The following is a 25,907-nucleotide window of genomic DNA, read 5'->3' on the forward strand; positions in this document are numbered from 1 at the left end:
AGGCGAGGACTTAGTTCTGAACCAGGTTCGCGGTGGGTGGCCGGACTTGGTGCGGAGATGGGGGCGGGGGGAGGTTCTGGGCCGGGGGAAGGACCGAGGCGGCGCTGGGGCTGTCCAGGAAAGTTTGACTTCCAACTTCCACCGCATGTGGGTGGAGGGTCTGAGGTTTGCCCGCGGTGGGACACCGGCCGCGGATGAGGGACTCGAGTGAGGCGCTGCCTCATTCGGGTCTTAGAAGGGCTCGAGCGGTGCTGGGGAGCTCGCGGAGCCGCTGGGCCCCCGGGCTCATTGTTACGCAGTTCGAATGAATGGACTCCGAGGCGCATGCGCGGTGGAGCTGAGCGGAGGGGAAAAACAAGCCTGGAGTCCAGGCTGCGGTCACATGATGGGGGGAGGGGAGGGGGAACGCGATGAATGGCGAAAGAGGGTGGGGGATGGACTTGGCTTGAAACTGCGGGCACTGCCTCTGTGACCGAGAGCCGAGACTTGGCTGGTGATTCCAGTCTCCGCCTTCCAACCTTTGCTGCTGCCTTAGGCAGATTAAAACAAAAAGGAATCCAGGCGAAGTCGACCGCGGGGTCCCTGGTTTTAGCTTGTTTGAATGCTGCGTACTGTTTAGGGGATTTTACTCGCTTCTGTGCCTTCTGCAATACTTAGAGTTAGTTCTCAGGAAGTTTTCAACAAGAATCGCTTTTAAGAGGAGCACTGACAGCAGGACAGTACTGAGTAGTTTTTAGCTTAGGATGTGACCGATGCCATAAAACAGAAGGGTAAAAGGGAGTGATATGTATTAGGAAGTGTTGGAGTCCTAATAAGACTTCCACCTAAATACCCGTAACAGATGATTCCGAGCAGTGGTTTTGAAATTAAAGTTAACTTTTGAGAATTAGAATAATTATAACATTTGTGAATACTTTTCTATTGTTTACCTATTGATAATCTACCTTTGTAATGTATTCCTAGAATTTTTGGTCTTAGCTTACTTTTTTCTATTGTCTTTTGCTTTAACCTTACTAACCAGGAGTGTTAGGATCTTGTTTTATTTCCTTGATTAAACTACCCAGTTTTGTTGGGTTGGCAATATTTAGCAAGTTTTAAGGAAATTTAAATTATGTTCAAAATAGTTAAATTCACTCTTCAGTTTTCGAGTTACTTTATGCTTTTGAGGAAGCCACTTTACAGCAAAATACTGTTCTGACGACATTATTTATAGAACAAAAATTTGATTGCACATTCTAGTCCATTTTATGTAGTTTTCCAAGCCGAATTACCTTTTTTTTTCCTGTCTGGAAAACCCATCCCCCCTTGTTCACTTCTTAAACTTTGTTCACTTCTACATAAGTTAGTTAAAAGGTTACCTTCTCCCAAGATTTTATTGCACACCTGCCCCCACAATCCTCCATGCTTCAAAGTGCCTACTTCTCAGACTTCAAACGTGGACTGTCACTTTAAAGAATGGTCTTCTCCACTATATTTTCATTTTTTTGGACTTATGCTCCGTGGAGGCAGTATATATATGGCCTGGGGTTAATGAATGAATAAACTGCTAAGCCCTGAAGATTTCCTGGAGGGAGATTTTCAAGCTGGTGTCTTGTATTTCTGATTGAAATGAAGATTTTTTTTCCTGTCAAAAATTATGTTACTACCATATTAATGAGACAATGCCAGGTATTTTGCATGTAGTATATTTTAAATATGAAAGTGAATACTTAGAATGAATATAAATCTAAGCAAAATTTAAAGCTGACAGATACTGTATATTATCACAAAATTCAGAAAAAATAGTCTTGTTAACTGCCTGACACATGGATAATACATTCCTTCATACTTTGGTCTGCATTTACTTTGGTGCTTCATATATAATTTATACTATCATTTTCCATAGAAAATAGAAAAATAATTTTCTGTTGAAACAGATAGCTATACATTTTTAAAAGTTACTCAGGAAAAGTTAAATAGCTTAGAAAAACTTTTCACAAGTTGTCATAGGTCATGTAGAATTTGTAGAATTTAAGTTAAGTTTAGGGAAACAAGTTTCATGTATGAATTTTAGATTTCAAGTTTCTCCTACAATGACTCATCTTGAATAGTATTGGAATTGATAGCTTTCTTTTAAACAGGTTTGTGCATGGCTTCTTGTAAATGATGTATTGTGGGTTTTTTATTATCTTCATCAATATCAGCTTTTTGTGTCAGATCAGCTCAGAATTGATAAGAATCTGTATAGATGTGATTCTGTACTGTCCAGCAAAGGCAAGGAGTCTGGTGTGGGCAGCAGTGACTGATGCAAGAGGGCTTTGGAATCAGGTAATCATGTGGGATGTAGTATTTCTTTTCTTCTTTTAAGAAATTTAAAAATTTCTTAAAATTTTTTAAAGATTTTATTTATTTTTAGAAAGGGAAGGGAGAGAGAAAGAGAGAGAGAGAGAGAAACATCAATGTGCAGTTCCTGGGGGTCATGGCCTGCAACCCAGGCATGTACCCTGACTGGGAATCGAACAAGTGACACTTTGGTTCGCCGCCCGCGCTTAATCCACTGAGCTACGCCAGCCAGGGCTGGATGTAGTATTTCTTATACCTGCAGTAATTGTGCTAGGTAGACAGGTTCTGGTCCCATTTACAAATAAGAAAACTGAGGTATAGAGGTTAAATTCTTCAGCCACGTAGGTGGTAAGTAATATTCTACAGTAGTATATTTTACTAAAAGTACCACCCCTTGCTGGGGTGTGCATGTGGGTCCCCAGCATAATGGCAAACAAATTCTTGAAACATATCTTTGAAATCTTTTGTTAGAAGTTTCATGGAAAATAATTCTGGAAGAACTGCATTAAGGTCCCTGACTACTTTTGGTGTAGAAAGCTGCATTTAATATAGTTTATTATGAAGGTTCATTTTAGCTTAGAATTATAGTCCATTTTTAAGTACCTCAGTTCTCACGCTAGAAATCTCACGCTAAATTCATTGCAAATTATCTTCTGACCCTTTGCTCACAAAAAATTTGAGTTTGGTATACATACAGTCCTTCAGAATTGGGAGAGCATATAGGAACTTCTTTCAGTGAAATTTATAGTAAGGATGGACAGTGAAGGATTTGGGGTAGAATAGGCACTTGGACGTAGTCTAACTTATGTTGATCTATACCTTTTGACATTTTTCTCATTTCTTTTAAAAAAAAAATGGTCCCATTCAGTTGGCAGAATCCTGTTTTCCTCATCCATAATAATACTTTGTTCACAGAGCTGTTGTGAGGCTATACAAGGTTAAACAAACTGTGGAAATGGTCTGCATGGAGTAGGTAGGCATTTAGAAAAACTATTTCCTTCGCTTCCATTCACTGAAACTTAGTTATTTTTGGTCCTCTCTTAGTCTCTTACTTAAGATGTTGTGACCCTGTACTTCTGAAAGTATGCTAAACAAAAGCAATAGAGTCTTACCAATCCCACCCAATGGAAATTTGTAACATCACATTTCAAAGCACAGCTGCTGCAGAATGTCACTCTTCCCTTTTGAGAATCAGTGATCTAGTGAAGAGAGAACATACATACTTATACATGAATCTTATAGTAACCAAAGCAGAATACAAAAGTATGAATGAACAATGGGTTTAGCTCTACCAGGAAGTATCTGAAAGAGGAACTTGTTTATCAGAATGAATGTCTAATTGGTATATATGGGGGAGTGGAATATTTTTGAGTATGAACTCTTCTGGCATTCCTTTAATGTTATCAGGGGCCTCGCTTCCCCCAAATAGTTTGACCAAAAAAATGAAAACCAAAAACTTAAGCTTGTATATGGGTTTGAATTTTGCTTTCATGTATTTAATTCTCACACAAGCCCTGTGAGTACATAGAGGTACTGTGAGGCTGAGGTTAAATGACCTACCCAAGGTGACATGGTCTACAAGAGTGAAATTCAGGTCTTTTGACTAAGTCTGGCTTCCACTTGAGGTTTACAGTTGCAAAGTCTCCATTATCTCAAGATCAGTTTTTGATAACCAGCATCAATAAGGTATGCAACTGCATAGAACTCAAGTTCAAGTATTTATTTGGTCCCTTTTATTATTTGTAGGTGGCTCTTTCAAAATTAATTTTTTTTTTACTTCATTTACGTATCTACCAATATCCCATGTGATGGGATATTGGTAAATAAGGTTAGGAACTGAAGAAATGATAGTTGCAAGGAGGTGTTAGTGAATTATAAATGGTGATTGGTGGACAATGCAGGACCTGTTAATAGGAAAAAATCTAGATGGGAAGAAAGAAAATCAGCTCTACAGGGTGAGGGGAAGGCAGACAAGCTGCTACACTGCTTCTGTGGACCCCAAGAACAGTGATGTTTCATACACTTAAGACTAGCTCTGAGAAGATGTGTACGTGTGGGGCAACCTGAGTTTCATAAAGGTAAAAAAAAGAAAACTTTCAAGTTTAAGATTAAAGCTGGGGTGACTTAAGCAGTTCATATCTATATGTAAAGAGTTTATAGAATGACTCATTTCCTTTTACGTCTTAGGCATCACTAAGTAAGGAATCCATACTGATAACGAACTGTTGGCAGAGGAAGCTGGGGGCAGGTGGCTTACATGGATAGAAGTTTGGAAAGTTAATACATTGTGTTTTTAGTACACTATCCCTTAAATATTTGTTATAGATGTTCTTGCATACTGATACAGTGTTTCAGGATGATTTTGTATAGAAGTGAATGTCAAACCTCTATTCCAAAATCTTAAGTGGTTCCCCATTGTTTGATAATAGCTAATACTAGTCACTTTACTCAGGTTTGCTCTGTGCTGGGCACTGTTGTAAGCTTTTTACATGTATTAGCTTGTTGTGCTTTTAAAACAACCTATGAGGTGTAGATGCTTTTATTACTTCCATTTTATAACAAGGCATAAAGATTTTAAATTGTTCAGGGAATATAGTAAATAACAAATTTGATATATTAAGTCAGATAGCCTAATTTCAGAGTCCTTATTCTTCTCTACAAAAAACTCCCCAATTTTCCTGCACTAGGATTGAAGATTCTGATCTCAGTCTACCCTTCTAGCTTTAATATCCATGACCACAATACACACAAGACTACCTTACCTTCTGGTGATGGTGGATTCTGTGTCCTCTCAGCCAGTACTTCACTAATTGTGCATTTGGTCATGTGCATTTCTTATGTTCTGAGACCACCTTTTCTTTCTTTTACTCATTCATAGCAAAGCCCTGATCTGTAGAATTATGGTCATTTTTTACTAAAGTAGATTCATTGAGATTCATGATTCATCATTGAATGTTAACATTGAAACTAGTGTCTTGAGCCCTGGCTGGTATGGCTCAGTGGATTGAGTGCCAGCCTGCAAACCAAAGAGTTACCGGTTTGATTCCCGGTCAGGATACATGCCTAGATTTCAGGCCAGGTCCTCAGTTGGGTGTTCACAAGAGCCAACCATACATTGATACTTCATTCCCTCTTTCTCTGTCCCTTCCCCTCTCTAAAAATGAATAAATAAATAAAAGTCTTGGGGGGGAAAAACTAGTGTCTTGAATGTAAGTGTATATTAAATTAGTAAATATATATATTTTAAGTAAAAAGGAATTTGGCAATCATTTTTAGTCCACTTGTTCACTCACTGCACCTGGCCAAAATCATGACTCTAAGCCTCTACCTTCTCAACTGCAAAAATCAAGCTAACTTAGCTCTATCAGTGATTCCTAACCCTTGTGACACATGCAATTGTATAGTACTCCCAACAAAATGATAACCCAGGCTTTTACCTAAGTCAGTTTGTGTTACTCATCTTATTTTTTGTAGCCACCAGTTTTGTAGGAAATTCTTATACCCCAAGCAGATTTGCTATAACCACTTTATATTAGGTACTGATTAATCAGTCTCATTATATAAAGGCTGGTTAATCAGTACATAATAGATTATACTAAACTGGGAAGATGTGAAATTTCTTGCAAATGCCTCAAATGTATTTTAGATAAATTGTTATTTGCCCAAAGTAATTGCATGACACGTGACTTTTATTGAGATATGTTGGATATCTTATAATATTCCCAGAGAGGAAATTGCTGAAGCTGAATAGCTGTCTTGTCTCCTGTTATGAACTATTCTGTCTCAGTTAACTGTTCTACTTAGGACAATTGGCCAAAATATGTATAAATTAACTATGTGTCACTCTAAATAAAATAAAAATTTTAAAGAAATTTTACATTATTTCCACTTACTTTGTTTCAGTTCATCCTTACAACTATTCTAGAAGGAAAGTTGGGCAGGTGTCATTAACTCTGTAAATAGGAAGATACTGAGTGAGAAGTTCAGTCACTTAGGTCATATATTTAATAAGTGATCAAGATGGAATCAAAACCCACGCTATCTTATATTTAAACCAGTGCCCTTCACTACCTTCTACTTAGTGAAACATACAGTAGATACTGAGTAAGGCTGTAGCAGGGGTGTCCAACCCACGGGCGCATGAGGTCCAGGATGGCTATGAAGGCCACCCAACACAAAATTGTAAATTTACTTAAATTCTTTTTTTTTTATGGTGATTAGTTTTTGTTAGTGTTTGTGTATTTAATGTGTGGCCTAGAACAACAATTCTTCCAGTGTGGCCTAGAGACACCAAAAGGTTGGACACCCCTGTAAGCATGTCCAGGATATGGGTCATTTTTGAGGTATGCAGACAGCACCCAAAATAGAATATTAGAAAATAAAATGAGGCAATATGTAGTTTGGCTGTATGTGTCAAGAAGCTTAGGAAGGTGTTTAAGTGCCATCCACCTATTAGGAATCTAAAGAAATAATCAGATCTAAGCAAATACTATTGTAAAAAAATAAGAATGTAAATGCAGTGTTACTAAGAATAATGAAAAAGTTCAGGAATAGGAGGAATAAGTTAATTTTGGTACAGCCATATGATGTATGTTACTTATTTAAAATGGGTATTTGTTAATGACACAGGAAAATGCTTATGAACTTACGTAAAGGAAAAGTTATATGAAGAAAAATATGATCATGGGTACTTGTGTGAAAAAGACTGCAGACAATATACCAAAGTGTTAACAGTATCCAAATCCGGTTGGTTGATTAGAAATACTTACTTAAATTTTTTTTGAAAAGTATGCTTTTTAAATTTTTGCTACAGTGATTGTATTTTATAGTTAGAAAAACATTCATAATTTAAAAGATGAAAATGCCTTTGTAAGAAAAAAATTAGTATTGCCAGTGTTTTTTGGTGAGTATGTCATGACCTAGAAAGCTCTAGTATCAATATTAAGCATTTAACATCTTTTCATTTTTTGATTAGCTGGGTTGGGGTACTTTTAATGACTTTTAACAGCGATATGTTTCATTTATTTTGAAGAGAAAAGTATGTTTTCAGACTTTATTGTGTATGTCCTGTTAGCTCAGAACTTTTTTAGAAATGAGATTTGGAGTACAGCCTGAAAAATCAGGAAATCCTGCTGCTTCTCTCGCTTGTGTTAAATAAACCAGTTTGATAATATCCAAAGGCAAGAGTATAAAAGTTGTTATTTTCATAACAAAATTTAGTTGGTGGACTCCCCTGACAAATTATTTCATTGTGTTAACCTGTGTTATTTTCTTCTTTGTGATAACTTTCTGGCCTTGAAAGTAGATTTACTATTTATTAGCAAAATCTCCCTTGATTAGTATTCATTTTTTTAGAAATAATAGCCTAGTCAGAAGGACAGGTGTCTTTTTATTATGTCTAGGCCCCAAATTCTCATTAGGAAGACATAGGAACATTTTTATTTTCATGAGAAGTGTGATATATGGCCATTTTAAGAAACTCGTCTTAAATGTTCTTTACAGAATACAATTTTAAGAGTGTTAAACTTGTTTACTCTCATAAGATATGAAAACAAAATAATGAACACAGTAAATAGAAATTAAAATAGAATCTTCAACAAATAAATAGAATATTCTTTTAGTCTTTTTGAATTTAACCAAGGAAAGTGTTAATTTTCTTTTAAATTTGAAGATAGAAGCTAGAAAAAGACTAGCTTCTTTTGAGACCAATGAGACCAATATTGTTGGTCTCAATATTGGGGTCTGAAAGAGATGTTTGATTAAAACTATATTGTTATTTAGAAGAAAGGACTTTTATAAATTCAAGATATGGTCCTTTGGGGTTGGGTATAATTTAGTGCTGACTACATGGATGGTAGGTCAAGATATCAGGGAGTCATCCTGGTAGAAAGGATTTGATAGGGATACAAATAGAAATGTATAGTTAAAGGTATAGTATTGTGATGCCTCCGATTGATTTTATACTTATATAATCTTCAGATCACATGACTTGACATTTTTTCCTTAAATTATTTTTGTTTTAAAGTCGGAGCACCATAACATGGTGTGGGAAGTGAAGACAAATCAGATGCCCAATGCAGTACAGAAACTCCTGCTGGTAATGGACAAGAGAGCTTCAGGAATGAATGACTCATTGGAGTTGCTGCAGTGTAATGAAAATTTGCCGTCCTCTCCTGGCTATAACTCCTGTGATGAACACATGGAGCTCGGTAAATAAAATTAAAAACTTTTTAGGAATCCCACTGAAATTCAGATAATTTTCATGTGTGGCCTACCTTGAACTGCTAAAAAGTATGTAAAGTTTTATACATTAGTTTTCAATGTTGTCTTGTTAATTGCTTATAAAAATATTACTTAAAACCAACATAAATTTGAACTATTTATGGTTATCATAGAGACTCATTTACAGATTATTATACTAACCTGCCTTATAAAGATCAAGCTGTTAAACACCTTAGCAAAACCCTGCTGTGTGACTTTTCAAAAAGTGTTTAAACATCCTAGTGAGCTCAGTAAATTATCCTTGGCCACTCTTCATGTCTGGTTTGTTAGTGCACCCTTGAAACCTGAGGGTCTGCTGTTCGTGGTTATCACTGTTGCTGAGCTACTCCAAAGATATGTGACCTGTAGAAATGTGTAGGGTTGTTGAGATACAATTTTGAATTGTATTACTTTGAGATGTTGAAGAGTAAACAACTAATGAGTAACCTTGGCTTGCTGCCCAGCTTTTCAATTAGGCTTCCCCCGTCTTTAATATGTAGTTTTTCTAACGTTTACAAATACCCTGAGATGTGATTATCCTCATTTTACGAAGATGAAATAGAGGAGATCAGATTATATGCTATAGTGCTGTGTGGGAATTTGGAGATTCCGAACATCTTGGGGCATACACATGTTTGAATGCCAAGAGTTTACTGGGCACTATAATTCATTGAGTAGTAGTTATTGTTGAGCAGAGACACCACTTTAATTGTGTAATTGATCCTCCACCATCACGTTTTAGGTTTCAGGAGGAAACCAGGAATTTAGGGCCTGGGAGTGTGGGGGCTCAAAAGTTTATACCATCCAAAATGACTTAAGTTAAAAGCAGTTAATTTCCTGTACTTAAAGAAGTGAGCTCTTTATAGTATTGGAGGAAAAAAAAAAGAAATGAAGGGAAGAGGCTGTAGCAGGATTACAGGGTAGAGGTATATCAAGTTGGTAAGACATTTTGGTTGCTCTATGAAGGGGGGATATATTTTACTCAGTTTTGTAAATGGATATCCTGAATCAGTATTTATAAACAAGGGATTTCAGTTTTAGTAGGCTCTTTTGGAATATTTGCCTGAATAGGAGTTATGTGTAAGTACATTTATAGTGGCTGGAAGAGTTTCTTGACATACATTGAAGGGAACCAGGGATCTGTAGAGTGTGTAAATGTGTGTTTCATAAGAGTTTTAAGATCTGCAAGATGCTTTCTCTCTGTGTATTTTTTTCCTCGATATTTTAGAATTTAATTTTATAGAATTCCTTACAGCGTTCATAGCCTTGGTATGTACATGTGAGTGGTATGTGGGAAGTACTTCTCGTCTTCTCTCTTGAGGAGTAAAAATCTATCATGAAGTACCTATCAGGAATGTATTTACAGGAAAAAATAATAAATATTACTGAGTTCAGAATTTCTCAGTAAATAATTTGTCATATATAAAGTTGAATATGTAGTACCTAAAAATTTATATGTGATTTTAATCTCATCTTTGAAAATTGTTTCATTATTGAAGTAATTTTGTATAACAGGTTAATAAAAGTATGTGAATGATGAGTACATATATGCACACATAAAATGCCTTTTTCCTTATTAATGTGTTCATATAAAAATGTTGTAGTAGCCCTGGCTGGCATAGCTCAGTGGATTGAGCGCGGGCTGCGAACCAGTGTCGCAGGTTCGATTCCCAGCCAGGGTACGTGCCTGGGTTGCAGGCCATAACCCCCAGCAACCGCACATTGATGTTTCTCTCTCTCCCTCCCTTCCCTTTCTAAAAATAAATAAATAAAATCTTAAAAAAAATGTTGTAGTAGTATATGGATTACTCTTCAGGAAAGCATAAAAAACTTGGGGGGGAAATCAGGAAATACAAACCTTGTTTTTCCAGTTTATGAATGGTTTGTGATAATTACATGGTTTAGGTAGTAAAGTTATTACATTTATATTATTGGATTCACTTTTCTATTAAGCTCTGTTTACCCTAATGTACTAGGTATCACTTTTTAAAATTGAAGCTTGTTTCATACAAAAAAATTTTTTGAATTTATACTTTTCCTGTCACAAAATTACTTGGCTAAATTTGAAGATTTCTCTTCCAACTGTAATTATAGTATTGCCCTGTTTTAGTAATTTACATTTTATAATGTTGAGTGTGTTTTTGCAGATGACCTTCCTGAACTTCAGGCTGTTCAAAGTGATCCTACCCAATCTGCCATATACCAGCTAAGTTCAGATGTTTCACATCAAGAATATCCAAGACCATCTTGGAACCAAAATACCTCAGACATATCAGAAAATACTTACCGTGAAAATGAGGTGGATTGGCTAACAGAATTAGCAAATATTGCCACCAGTCCACAAAGTCCACTTATGCAGTGCTCATTTTACAACAGGTAAGAAGACTATATTTTTATTGAAAACTTCTATCATTACAAATAGCTATTAATTTTTTTTTAATTTTAAAAGTAGTGCTATTAACCATTTAATGAATGGTTTACTTAAATTAGGATTGAAGTAAAGTTACCAGAATTAAGCTTCTTATAATGATCAAAGAGCTATTTCACTCAATAACATGATTTCGTACTCGGAGAATTAGATAAAAGTGATGTGAAACAGCATAGTGAAGAATATTTGTAAATATTTTAAAGTCACTAGAAAATACATCAGACCAAGAAATACCTTATTGTTACTGTATTTCTACCTATTGAAATAAAAATTGTATTTGTCCAAAGAACTGTGATTATAATAAACATTATATTTTACAACTTGTATCAACCATAAGTTCAGTTCCTCTTTTGTCTAGGTTTATTTTCTTATCGTGTACATGACCTTATGGTTCTTAACCTATGTGCTAATACTAAAATTAGCTTATCTTAAAATTGTCAACTTATAAAAGTTAGTCTCCCGTTGGTGAAAACCACTGTTTCATACACCTCAACTAGGGTTTAAGAAAATAAGTTGTCCTATGAAATTATGGCAGCTTTCAAACAATATTTCTAGAGGGACCTAGGTGGATAATGTTTCATTAACTTTTTAAAATCATAAAATTATTTATGTAAAAAGATACAGATAAATATGATAGGTAGTAGGGGGGAGAAATGCCCAGATTTGCACTCATGGGGATGGATAGATCATAATTTCATACTAGGTGATATAGAAATAACTCAATTTTGGTAAGCGCTCTTTAAGTTAGTATAATTCTTTGCTAAAAAATAAATTTTTTAGGTGTGAAAACTGATTTTCTTACAACCCATTAATTCTGCTGCTTTTATTCATCAGGATATGGTCTTGATTAGAGCAAATTCATTTTAGTTAACTTCAGTTTAATTCCATGAAAATTTCCACAGGATAGAAAAACTTGCCTTTTAAAGTATTATTTCCTTTAGAGTCCCAGTTTTTGTTACAGTCTTAATAGTCAAAAAGCTAAAAATTATTTTACGTTAAAAAAAAAAAACAAGCGCCTTGGCTGGTGTGGCTCAGTGGATTGAGTGCCAACCTGCAAACCAAAGGGTCGCTGGTTCGATTCCCAGTCAGGGCACATGCCTGGGTTGCAGACCAGGTCCCCAGTAAGGGGCGTTCGAGGGGCAGCCACACATTGATGTTTCTCTCCCTCTCTCCTCCTCTTCCCCTCCCCTCTCTAAAAATAAATAAATAAAAATTTTAAAAGCAACAACCATCACAACCCTGATTTTACTATCGGGCTTTCTTTTTTCCCCTTTCTAGTTCACAAATAATACTTTCCATTTTTCACCACAGACTCATGATGATGATTAATAATATAGTTCATGGAAAGTTGAGTAAACCCTTCAGAAGAAAAGCAATATAAATAAAACTGTAAATAAAGGAGTGTCTCTCTGAAGATGTAAATTTATTCTCTGTAGTATTTTCTGTGCTTCCCTTCTTCCTAAGGAACAAGACTAAGAGGCACAGTCTGCTTTCTAATACTGTCAGTGGCTGTTCATGCAGCCTCTTGTAGCCTGTTATTAACCTATTTAGTTACTGAGCTTTGGATTTCTGAAGTTGTATCTGTATAGTACCAAGGGGTTGAGGACAAGTAAAATTATATTATCTCTGCATAGATAGAGGGATGAAGAGACCAATGGTATTAGTGTTTTAGGCATGTTTACATGCAGGCCACTATACATTTTGGAACATAGCATTGTTACTTCTCTTAAATGGTTAAATAGAAGAACTAATAAAACTCATTCTTTCTATTAATGATAAGGGTAAGAATGAGGAGTTTTTAGCAGTTTGGCCATTCTCTAATGTTTCATAAAGTTCTAAATACATGATAAAAGGAAGAAATTAGGCAAAGATGAAATATTCAGTATTTGTATTTCAAAATCTAAAATTGATTAGAGAATATACTAAAATGCATGGAAATTGGTGGGGTTTTTATTTAAGAAGTGATGTGCACATGAAAACAGTATAGTTTTATAGATCTTTATTTAAAAATAATTTCTGCAAAGGTATAGTGAAAAAGGTTAATGATAAAATTAAAATTGAGGGGCAAATAAAATTTCTCAGGAAATAAGGGAAGAATTGAAAAGTGAGATGTCCCTCCTCCCCTTTTTAAAAAGAGCAGTAATACAAACACACATAAACTTTTTTCTGTTAAGGACCAAATCCCTGTTTGGCGTCTCAGAGAATTGTTCTTATTTGGGACCTTCAGACAGATCTACCCCCTAGTCTTACTCTCTGCTGCTTTCCAAACTCCCATGTCAGTACACATTACTGGACATCCGTTAGAGGCTTGCTTCTTCCTGTTATCCCTTCTGTGAATAGCTAGCTAGCTGATCTGTTTGTGGAGGAAGGATCTTAGTATGTTCTTGGGAACATGAGCAGTCTAAGGAGAGCACTGTCTAGTAAAGAGACTTCTGAGGGGAAAATTGGGCAAGGGATTACTTTCTAAAAAGTGACCTGGGGGAAAATAATTAGCCCTTATGTGTAAATGCTTTTCAACATTTATATTAGAAAACAAGGAAAATAGTGTTCAGTTATGGTTGGTAAATAAGAGTTCCATATTGGTTGCGTTAAGCATAGATTTCATTCATTTTAAGACTTAAAACTGCCTTAGTAGGGGAAATAAATGGATAGGGAGCATTTATACATACTTGTTGATATAAAAATGAATGAATAAGTGAAACAGTAATTTGGAGTTTAAAATACATTGTCAAATATTGAAAAAACTTTGAAATGAGTGAGAAGAGCTTGGGTAAGAAGTTAAGGAACAACATACTATAAATGAAATCTTGATGTCTTTACTAGTGTTTTCCATTGGTGTCTTATATGTAATTGGCATTTTGAATATAAATTTTTTTCATCAAAAGCAAAAATCTACTTTAAGTACCTATGCTTTATGGTTAAAACTGCCTCCTTATTTTAGATCATCTCCTGTACACATCATAGCTACTAGCAAAAGTTTACATTCCTATGCACGCCCTCCACCTGTGTCCTCTTCTTCTAAGAGTGAGCCTGCCTTCCCTCCCCACTGGAAGGAGGAAACACCAGTCAGACATGAAAGGGTGAGTTTATTCATGAGATTAAACTTTTATAAAGATTGCACAACAGTTGTAATGTATTAACTTTCCCTCTCTAAAAATGTTTCTTGAAGTACATACAGATGGGAAATAGTATGTCTTACTGTTCTGCTAGTGATCTGGATTGATTCTATGTACAGCTCTATTAACCCTTAGGAAGGTTTGTTACAAGTGGGAACATATAATTAACTAAAACTTTCAAAAACTTCAGTTTTGAAGGTGTATTTTTTCTTAAGTTTAGAATAATTAAGTTATACCCTGGTAAGAACAGAGCCTGAAAGCTTGAGATGGAGACTGATAGTAACAAGCTATGTTTTAAAATGAAGTTTGTAATGTTATTCTTCACAGGCAAATAGTGAGTCAGAATCTGGCATTTTCTGCATGTCCTCCCTCTCAGATGATGATGATTTGGGATGGTGCAATTCCTGGCCTTCAACTGCTTGGCACTGTTTTTTGAAAGGTGAGAAGAAAACTACACTTGACTTTGTTTACTGCTTACTTGTCTAGCTCACTGTTACATACCTAATACTTGTTTATTTATTTATTTTTTACTTAAACTTTAGGCACACGTCTGTGCTTTCATAAGGGGAGCAATAAGGAATGGCAGGATGCCGAAGATTTTGCTAGAGCTGAAGGCTGTGATAATGAGGAAGATCTCCAAATGGGCACTCAAAAGGTTGATTCAAAATTCCTTAAAAAATTTTTTTTAATGAAACATAAGGTTTATGCTTGTACAGGACTACCTTCCACTTTCCTATTTAAATGGTATCTTACATTTTAGGTAGTGGTTTTGTGACTAATTGTTGCTTAGCCTGATGGAGAGGCTTTAGCTTTACCTTTATAACTAGGCTTTCTTAGGTGGAGAAAATGAAACATTAAAAATAAATGCATAAATAAATGAACCAAAGCCTTATCTTTGATAATCTGTAAAGTGGTTAATTCCCCTACAAATGATTGAGAGTTAATTATATTAAAGTACTTTTTTATTTATTTGTTTGTTTTAGAGAGAAGGGAAGGCAGGGAGACAGGAAAAGAAACAGCAATGTGTGGTTGCCTCTTGCATGTCCCCTTCAGGGGACTTGCCCACAACCCAGAATGTGCCCCAACTGGAAATCAAACTGACGACCCTTTGGTTCGTAGGCCAGCACTTAATCCACTGAGCCATACTGGTCAGGGCTTAAGTTACTTTTTAAATGACTCCATAAAAACACTGGTATTTTCTTTTGTGTTTTTTCCCCCTAAGTTTTTAGTTATATTTTATCGAGTTAATAGTGCATATACCTTAGCATTCGTCATTTTAAAGTGTACAATTCATTGCTTTTTAGTACATTACAAGAATGCCACCATCACAAGTGTCTAATTACGAAATATTTTCATCACCTCAAAAAGAAACTCCTTAAGCATAAGAGATCACACCCTATTCCTTCTTTTTCCCTAGACCGTAACAGTTGCAAATCTGTTTTCAGTATCTATGGGTTTGCCCATACTGGACCATTTATGTAAATGAAATCATTTAATATGTGACCTTTTGTGACTGGCATCTTTCACTTAGTGTAATGTTTTCAAGGTTCATCTTCATCATAACATATAATAATTGTGTTCTTGTTATGACTGAATACTCTGGGTGTACTGGATTTATTTATTCATCAGCTGAAAGACATTTGGGTTGTTTTCACTCTTAGGCTGTTAGGAATAATGCTGCTATGAACCTTCCTATACTAACTTCTGTGTGAACGTATGTTTTCATTTCTCTTGTTACATACTTAGTGGGATTACTGGGTCATAAAATAACTCCATGTGTAACATTTTGAGGAACTTCCAAAAAGTTTTCCATGGTGAATGATTCCATTTTACATTTCATACCAGTAATAATGAAAGTTCTGGTATCTCCACATCTTCCTCTACCCTCATCTTCTATTTCACTCAAAAACCATCTCAGTGTGTATGAAGTGGCATCTCCTTGTTGGATTTGCATTTCCCTAATGACTAATGATGGTGAGCATGTTTTCATGTGCTTGTTGCTCATTTGTGTATCATCTTTAGAGAAATGTCTATGTTCAGATCAATTCCCCATTTTCAAATTGGGTTGTCTTTTTATTGTTGAGTTGTAAGTGTCCTTTAGATATTCTGGAAAGTACACATTATCAGATAGGAGATTCGCAAATATTTCCTCCCATTCTGTGGGTTGTATTTTCACTTTCTTGACAGTGTCTTTAAACATACAAAAGAGTTTAATTTTGATGAAGTGCAATTATGGTTTTTTTTTTGGTTGCTTGTGCTTTAGGTACCATATACAAGAAACCATTGCATAATTGAAGGTCATGAAGATACACACCTTTGTTTTCTCCTAAGAGTTTTTATAGCTATAGATATTACATTTAGGTCTTAGATCCCATTTGAGTAATATTTGTATATGGTGTTTGGTAATTTGTTGAAAAGACTATTTTTTCTCAATTAAAAATTTTTTGGCACCTAGTGGAAAATCAAAATCATTCTCTCCATTCTCAACATTTTCTAAGTTGATACGCAAAAGTAGTAGAGGGCAACAATAGGATAAATGTGGACTGATAACCTTTGTCTTTGAAATCATTAATTTCTCCATCTCTACTACAGGTAAAGAAATGGGAATGTGAAGTGTACTTGTTTGAATTCGTGTTTGATCTTGTTATTCCTGACTGTTGAGTTTCTTGAGAAAATTAGTCCTGACATATAGCCGGCTTCAGTTTCCCCCCTTTATTGTAGTGAAGTTTGCCATAGTCTGACTTCGGCATGTAGCACTTCACTACAATTGTCTCAAATTAGCTTTACTCTGATTTCTAGAGAGACTTCTGCTTGTTCTCTTTGACAACTCCTTGCATTTGAGAAAGTGAGTTCTTGACATTGTCTTGATTTGTGTAAAACAGCAGTGCCCTGATTCTCTTTAATATTTCAGTCTTCTTCACTGGTGGCTTGTCTGCTGGTAATGTTGAATATAAGCAGGGTCCTATTCCTCTTCACTCTCTCCACAAATTCATCTCTGCTGCTCATGTCAGCACCACCTCTTTGTAGCCTGTGGAGAGCACTCTGGACTTGGAGTCAGGAAGCCTGGGCTCTCTCTCTCCGGTGCTTCCAGTAAGTGCTTCCAGTAACCGTGTGACTTACCTTGGGTAGGTTGTTAACCCTGCTGTTGGCTTCCTGATCTGTAATAAGGAATTGGATTTGTTGTAATGTCTTGTAGCTCCAAGAATTAGAAGATTCTGTTAATTCAGTTATTTATAGCTGTATGTCCATAGCCTTTACCTGTGTGTTTCCAGCTGCATATTAGATATTTTGGCTTATTAGTATAACCAAAACTGGAGTCACCTTTTTTTACTCTTTTTTCCTGGCCTACTTTTTACCCCTATTCTTTTAAAGGTATTGTTATCCTTCTTGATTGCCAGATTCAAAACCATGAAGTTGACTATTCCCTTTCCTCCCTTCATGTTTAGTTATCAATTCTTTTTCCTTAAAGATTTTTACAGTCATTCTCTCCCATTCTTTACTTCGTTCATGTACTAGTGTAATAATAATTGGATATGATAGCTTGGTGTTGGCATATCTGTCTCTTGTTTACCTGTGAATTTAAGGATAGGAATCATGTGGTGGTAACACTTAGGTTTTCAGTGGCTAGAACCTGGCATGCACTAAATGCTCAATACATATATCGAATTTAAATTTAGCCTGGTTCTACCGCCACTGTACTTAGTCATATGGGCTTCTCTCATTATGTCTTGAAATAAATGGAATATTAGAGGTAACTTTTATTCTATAATCTTTATCATTTTCTTAAAATGAGCTATCATATTAATAAAAACACCTTTATTGGTTTCCCAGTACCCTTTCAGAGGAAAGTTGAAGCCCTTTCCTTGACTTTCAAGACCTTTTCCTTACTAAACTGCTCCTCCTTTTCACTCTTACTTGCTCCAACTTTGAACTCAATACTTGCACTCCCGAAGGCAATTGTTAGTTACAACTATCCTGATGTAAGCCATGTTTTTCTACCTTTCTAAATTTCATTCTTCTTTTATATCTCAGTTCAAAGGAGAGTCAAAAGCCTCTCTAATATCTCTCTTTTGGAATTGTCTCCTTTTATTAAACTGCATTAGCATTATTTATACTTGAATTAAAATGTTGAGTACAGTCTGCCTTACATATTTGTGTCTTTCTTCACTACTGGTCTAAAGCTACATAAAGACAGGGATCCTGCCTGGTTTATTTTTACCTTTTCTGCACAGTCTTACCCATGATAGGAACTCACTATGTGTTAAATTGAATGTTGCCAATTCATTCACTATATGCATGTATTTTCAGGGCTATGGTTCTGATGGTCTAAAGTTGTTATCACATGAAGAAAGTGTATCATTTGGCGAGTCTGTACTGAAGTTGACTTTTGATCCTGGTACAGTAGAAGATGGTTTACTAACTGTAGAGTGTAAACTGGACCACCCTTTCTATGTTAAAAATAAAGGTAGGGCTTTAATTTGAATTCGTAGTTACTTTTTACAGAAATATTAAATCTATAATCTGTCTTGTGGCATAATTCTTTGAAGGTTAAGAAAAAAATTTGAAGGGAAAATTTCAAACTAAATGAAACTACCTTAGGAAATGCCTTATGATGCTTAAGTGTCTTAGCAGTAGTCAGACTGAGCTCTACTTCCTGTGGTATGAAAAACTTACAAATTTATGTGTCATACTGTAATAAGCTGTTATCTTGGTGTATAGTTTGGGGAATGGATTATTCTGGTAATTGCATTTTGGTTTAGGCTTACCAAATATGCTATATACCTGAATCACTTCAGAGCCTTTTTACAACACCACCATGTTAGATTGACACTTGAGAGAGTATTCCGTGCTCTCACTCCTCATCATTTATCACTCACTGTCTGGTAGATCAGTACAAGTGCTGATCGATAGAATCTGTTGGTAAAATGCCAAATTAAACTACATTTTGGAGGGCTTTTGCATTGCTTAAAGCAAATACTTATACTTGGCTTTATGATATATGTACATGATTTGTGTTAGAAAATCTCTTGGTACTTATTTTTAAGTAATAACTTTATTTTTAAGACTTGGAAATGATATGTCTATCTTACAGTAAATTATGTGGGTGCTTTCTGTCAATCCTGTCCTCATGTCACTGTGCTCGGTTTAACTTCAGGTTGGTCATCGTTTTATCCCAGCTTGACTGTGGTGCAGCATGGCATTCCGTGTTGTGAGATTCATATCGGTGACGTATGTCTACCTCCTGGACACCCTGATGCCATTAATTTTGATGATTCAGGTGTTTTTGATACATTTAAAAGGTAATACTGGATTAATTCTTTTTCTATTAAAAGTTCACTCTAAATTTCCCTAATGATTGCTAAGACAAATATTTAAGAGGTTAATAAACCTCTAACACCTTGAGAATTAAAAAAGCACTATTCAGAGGAAGTATATACACATGATTAAGTGAAAAACTATAAGGTAAGTAAAATAACAGCTCATGGTTTACATATAGTAGTCATATAAGGAAAGTAAGTCCATAAAACATTATAGACTATAATAGGAAAAATATCACGTTATATGATCAATAACTTAAATCAACTTGATATTATATAAAACATGCTATATCTGGCCAGTTGTTTTTAACTAGCTAATAAACCTGTTAGTAGTACTTTTGTAGTTAACTGTATCTTTTTTCCCTTTAGTTAACTATGTCTTTAATACCCATTTTGACCAAGGGCATTAATTGCATAGTAAAAATACCTAAAACTTGATACTTGGAAAGACTTAAGAGAGAAATGATTTTTCCTAAGATCTTCTTGCTGTTAAGTCATACAGTGGGACAAAGAGCCCACATGTCCTGACACTCAAGGAGTTTGACCAGCTGTCTTAGTTTGTGTGGGGCTTTCCTGATTCTGGCACTGTAAGTCTTGCAACCGTGGAAACCCCTTAGTCCTGGACAAACTGGGACAGTGTGCCAACTTACTCCCAGGAGATACCAAGAGAAAGTCTCTGTGTAGACATCTGGGATTTTTAACACTTGTTCTTCCTTTAACATAATTATCAAATCAATGGGCATTAGGTAAGGAATTTTCAAGAGTTCCTGCTGGCTTGTAGAATTTATTTCACTCAATTTAATAACTATAAGGTAAATATAACAAATATAAGGTAAATATATTACTCAAAAAGAATAAGTAAGACTACGTAAAAAATCAGGCCACATGCTCAGTACCATCTGTAAGATTGGAATCTGAGTACTGTTTGATTACATCCCTCATACACATTCTTTGAAAACTAGAAAATTAGACAAAACTTTTAAGGTCTGATGCTCTAATTATACATAGTATTTGGATCAGTGATAACTCTTAGGTTTTGGTGAGAGAGTAAATAAAATTTTGGGAGATAATTTGGCTTTATTTTACAATTCCAAATATCAGCAGTCTTATTCCTCTATGTGTATACCCTAGAGGAATAAGCTCTTGTAGAAATGCACTAGGAGATATGTAACTAGGTTCATAGCTATATTGTTCATGATAGCAAAACTTGGAAACAGTATCAGTATTTATTAACTGTAAACACATGAATTGTTATATAACCATATAATGGAGTTCTCCATCAGTGGAAGATTAATGAACCATAGCTGTACATTTTATTATTTTATTTATTCTTTTAGAGAGGGGGAAGGGAAGGAGAAAGAGAGGGAGAGAAACTTGGATGTATAAGAAAAACATCATTGCCTCTTGTACACACCAGCTAGGGACACTGACCTGCAACCTAGGCATGTGCCCTGACCAGGAGATGTTAGCAATAAATATGGGTTAATTTTAGAAATAATACTAAATAAAAATTAGTCTCAAATAATGCTGTTAACTAAAAATTAGTCTCAAATATATAGTATGGTTCCATTTTTTATGGATTCAGATGTTCTTTGAAAATATAGGTAATAAAATTATAAATATTATATAATATTTGTATACTATATATAATACACATCATACAATTATGCTGGAGGTCTTCAGGATCACGCCCAGGTATGATGATTCACCAGGATTGCAATTCAGCATATAATCCCTACAGCTCTGATTTCTTACAGTGAAAGGATACAAAGCAAAATTGGGAAAACGAAAGGAATGGGGTGAAGTCTTGGAACAAGCCAGACTTCCAGGAGTCCTTTCCTGATGGAGTCACACAGGACATGCTTATTTCTCTCAGCAGTGAGTTGTGACATGTATGAAATGATATCTGCCAGGGAAGCTTGTTAGACACTGAGCTGGGTTTTTATTAGGAGGTGGTAACCTAGGCTGGCTCAGGCTGGCACCTATCAAAATTCTAAGCTTCCTAAAGGAAAGCAGGGGTTCAGGGTCAACCATATTGTTTGTACACACAGTTTAGGCAAAGTGAGGCACTCTTCTCAGTTGTGGGAATGATGGGAGCCATCCCAAAAGCCAAGTTGCTCAAGGGTCAACCCTCTAAGTAAACCTTTGAAAGGATAGCAATAAAGCCTGCTAGGCTAAGTCTTTTCATAAAACAAAATATTATGTATTATATTCTAATAAATTGGCATAGTGACATAATTAATGCTATTACAGTATTTATATTTTGTGTTTATATAAATGAATAATGCGTTATTTCTACGATAAAATTATTGACGAAGGAATGATAAACTGGTTGTCTCTGGAGGGTGGCAAGTGTGGAACTTCAGTAATAATAGAAAAAATTTCTTAATTGGTTTTGGGTTTATTTATATTCATATACTATTTATATATCAAGTATTGCATAGTGCAAAACTTAAGTTTTTTAAGCAAAACAGGAACATTTGGGTACCTAATTCCTGTTTTTCCAAGATGGCAAGTTCTCATCCCTTGGTCCCACCTAGTATCACTCACTCTTAGTATTAGTCTTATTTTATGGTAGAATGGCAGCACCACCCCTCTTTTCCCCTCCCCATTAAGGAGTGGAAATAGGCAGTTCACCCCAGGGAAACCATGAAAAGTTTTGAGAGGTACTGTATTTTTTAAAAAATTGTTCAAGTACAGTTTTCTGCCTTTTACCCCCCACCCCAGAGAGGTAATGTATTTTGCTGTGTATAATGCACTCCCAACGTATAATGCACACCCATGTTTTTGTGTGCGTTATACAGGGGATTGTTATATCCATTATATACCCATGGCATGTAATCATTATACCCAGGTATAATGCACATCCTTACTTTTACCTCAAAAATTTGGGCAAAAAAAGTGCACATTATATATGGCAAGACGTGGTATAAAGTTTACTGAATTTTCCTTATGGATTGGATTATGACTTGCAGTGGGGGTTGGGAGTGGGTGGGTCTTAAGGAAGATGCTCCCTGGTACAAGGAAGGCAAGAAAGGAAGAAGAAACACTTAATCAGAGGGAACCAGGAACCCCAGAATCAATTCCCAGGTCCCACCTGTAGACCTCAAGCAAGCCATTGAGTCATGCTGTACAGGGAAGACATTTGAGTAGGTACTAACTTGGTAAGGACAAGGAGTCAGCAATAAATTGATGAGCTCTTAGACACAATTGTAACTCTTCTGTAGAAAGAAGTTTCTAAATGAGAGCATGATTTGAAGAAGCCCATTTGAGACATTGAGAATTGAGGGCAATTTTCTAGGCATCTGGCAGGTTTATAAAACAGTCACTTCTGACTTTGTAAAGTTGACATTTCTGTTCAAGAAATATAATTTAATAAGCATAATGAGTACCTGTTATGACCAGACACTGTACATATGTTAATTTACTTCATCTGCATTACCCTGTTGGTAGATTATATCCTCATTTTACAGACATAGAGAACTAAAGCTGAGAGAGGTAAAAAGAACATGCCCAAAACAGCTAGTTAGTATTAGAAGTAGGATTCAAGGCAGTAACTTAACAAAGATTCTAGGTTTAGTGTACAATAATAGATACTCCGATTAAGTACCTACTATGTGCCAGTTTCTCCTGTAGTGACTTTTTTTTTAAGATTTTATTTTTAGAAGTGAAGGGAGGGAGAGAAACATCAATATGTGGTTGCCTCTCCTGCATTCCCCAGTGGGGACCTGGCCTGCAACCAAGGCATGTGCCATGACTGGGAATTGAACTGGCAACCCTTTGGTTTGCAGCCCATGCTCAGTCCACTGAGCTACACCAACCAGGGCTGTAAGCGTTTTTATTCTTTTGCAGCATTGCATAGCATGTATTACCTTTATTTTAGAAATAATGTAAACGAGGCAAGATGTTTCAGCTTGCCCAAGGAACCCAATTAAATTTTTGCATTATTATGTTTTGCAAAATTATTTTTATTTTATCATTTTAGTCACTCATCAAACATTTGAGAGCTTAGTATGTGCTGGGCATTGGGGATTTAAAATCATTTAAGGCATGGGCCTTGCCTCTCTGCTTCTAGCCTGGAGAAAGAAATGGATTGGTAAATGCATGGTGTTGTGGGTTCTAATTGAGACAGTATAGCCTAATAGGAATGCGAGCTCTGGAGCCGGACTGCTGAGGTTCAGATCCTGGCTCTGCAATAATTTTCTTTGGAAGCTGGGGTAAGTTAATTACCTTGCTATGGTTCTTTATAAAAAATTGTAAAATGAGGATAATATTGAAGGGACGATTAAGTGAGTTAATAAATATGACATAGCATATGTCATAGATACTACATAGATACTATGTCAGTAGATACTACACTATTGTGGAAGTTTTCTTTTTTTAGAGTAATAATTAGTGAAGGTCAGAAAGGACATTCCAAGCTTAATGAATGGCATGTTATAAAAAGCAGAGGTGTGAAAAAAGTCACATTTCAGGAACTATAGAGAATGAGGAAATCAATCCTGAATTCTGTGATTGAATAGCTCAAACTTCTTTAAATTGTATCCATACTAGAAATAGATGATGGTTATTTGTGCCACTAGATGGTAGTGTTTTCAAATAATCAGTGGTTAATTAGCTTACAATATTTAAAAAGAAATCTAATTGAAATGAATTTGACATACAACAATTTGTATAAATTTGTATTATGTTCTACTCTCTGAGCAAGTTCCATTACAATACAATATTATCTGTGTTAAAGGTATTGTGCAAGCCCTGGCTGGCATAGCTCAGTGGATTGAGTTCAGGCTGCGAACCAAACCATCGCAGGTTCGATTCCCAGTCAGGGTACATGCCTGGGTTGCAGGCCATGACCCCCAGCAACCGCACATTGATGTTTCTCTCTCTCTCTCTCTCTCTCTCTCTCTCCCTCCCTTCCCTCTCTAAAAGTAAATAAATAAAATCTTAAAAAAAAAGGTATTGTGCATTAAATCTATAGGGCTTATATATCACTCATTGTAAGTTTGCACCCTCAAACAACATCTGTCTTCCCCCTTTCACCCCCATTTCCTGCTAATCATCATTTCCATTCTTATGTTTCTCTTTCAAATTCCTCATATTAGTGAGATCATATAGTACCTGTCTTTCTCTGACTTACCGACTTAGCATAATGTCCTCAAGGTCCATCCATATATTCTTAGCCTAATTAGAAGTCCTTTGCTATTTCAAGTTGTAATTAAATACTTGTTTTCAGTAGTGATTGTGCCAGATTCATTTATAATGTTTCAAGTTTGCTGTTTTTCTGAATTATATTTGGAATTTGCTTAAGATAGTAGAAGTTGTTTCTCTGACACACTACTGATTGCTGTGCATTCATTAGATGATTTTGGAGTCATACTGTAAGTACATTTATTTCGTGTGGCAGCCTTAAAAACACATTGTGTGGTTGAATTTTGGTCGAAGTAATTTTTGCTGTGCAGTTAATGGCAAGGCCCTTATTCCTTTGGCTTTCTTCCTCTGTCTTTAGAATAACTCACAGTCTCATGGATTACCTTTACGCTGATACTATTCCTTCAGCTAATACCAACCTGTTTTGATGCATTACCAGTTTGTTTTTCAGGGAGTGAAGGAGCTAGGTTTAGAATAAGAAATGTATAAATGTTTTCTGGTAACAAAACAGTATAAGCAGAGGGGTTAACACAGTTGGAACAAAAGAGAATAATTTCCACAGGTGTACCTTTGGATGACATTTGCTCTGATTTCCAGTAATATTTTCAATTAACATGACGACAGTTTTTTTCACCTTGAGGCTAACCAGTGGCAGTAAGGAGCACCATAGTATTGATGAGGAAACCTGGGGCTCTGGAGGTGAACCGACAGATCTGGGTTTGGATGTAGTAGCTGTGTGGCCTTCAGCGAGTAATACTTTCTTAGCCTGTTTCTTCATGTAAAAGAGAGGAAAAATGATACCCTTCAAGCAAGCTTGTTGAGAGGATGAAATGATATTGTTATTAGGCTAAGTTATATGGATGGCTTTTTGGGGAGATTGAAGTCTGACTCTATCTAAACAAATAACGCAGATTACTGTGCATTTTACAAGTCCTTTTAGCTGCACTTAACTGCTTTGATTGTCCTTACCAAACATTTTATCATCTGTAGTAGTCTTTAGGCCTGCTATATGCCTACCGCTCTGTTTCACAATAATCTCCTAGTTTTAGGCTTTTATAGTATGTCCAGAAATCACATTATAAAATTTGTCACAAAGTGAACCTAAAATAAGCATAAAAGGATGTGCAGGATCTGGAGGAGAGATTAGTTGTGATTAAAGTATGTGGTATAACAGTTCTTTGGGGGCAGAGGGGTGCTGCTTGAAGCCTTTTATTTTACTTTTTAACTTTTCTCAGATTAAAAAAAATTAGTGCATACAGAAGCTTTCATCTTATAAGTAACTATCAGTGGTGAAGTTGTTAGTGTTAATGTAAA

The 25,907-nt window shown here is 35.7% G+C and overlaps 1 protein-coding gene and 1 long non-coding RNA gene across 3 annotated transcripts in view; both read left to right on the plus strand.

Annotated features, from left to right (window-relative positions):
- The window catches only part of HBP1 (HMG-box transcription factor 1), a 31,964-nt gene that overhangs the window by 489 nt on the left and 5,568 nt on the right, over window positions 1–25,907 (plus strand). The window contains exons 1-8 of one of the 2 annotated variants that reach the window (XM_028525301.2): window positions 6,647–6,665; window positions 8,348–8,531; window positions 10,731–10,959; window positions 13,953–14,091; window positions 14,455–14,566; window positions 14,670–14,782; window positions 18,436–18,592; window positions 19,283–19,427. In XM_028525301.2, the coding sequence (XP_028381102.1) occupies window positions 8,363–8,531; window positions 10,731–10,959; window positions 13,953–14,091; window positions 14,455–14,566; window positions 14,670–14,782; window positions 18,436–18,592; window positions 19,283–19,427 (1,064 nt within the window). In that variant the 5' untranslated portion in view covers window positions 6,647–6,665; window positions 8,348–8,362. Of the gene's footprint in view, window positions 1–6,646; window positions 6,666–8,347; window positions 8,532–10,730; window positions 10,960–13,952; window positions 14,092–14,454; window positions 14,567–14,669; window positions 14,783–18,435; window positions 18,593–19,282; window positions 19,428–25,907 lie in introns of those variants that run through there. The other variant, XM_028525303.2, reaches the window with a different exon arrangement.
- Window positions 23,776–25,835, plus strand: LOC118497113. The gene is made up of 2 exons (XR_004899662.1): window positions 23,776–24,186; window positions 24,402–25,835. It is a non-coding gene; the product is annotated as an uncharacterized LOC118497113 (long non-coding RNA).

The sequence above is a fragment of the Phyllostomus discolor genome, chromosome 10 (assembly GCF_004126475.2).
Source record: "Phyllostomus discolor isolate MPI-MPIP mPhyDis1 chromosome 10, mPhyDis1.pri.v3, whole genome shotgun sequence".
Classification (NCBI taxonomy): Eukaryota; Metazoa; Chordata; class Mammalia; order Chiroptera; family Phyllostomidae; genus Phyllostomus; species Phyllostomus discolor.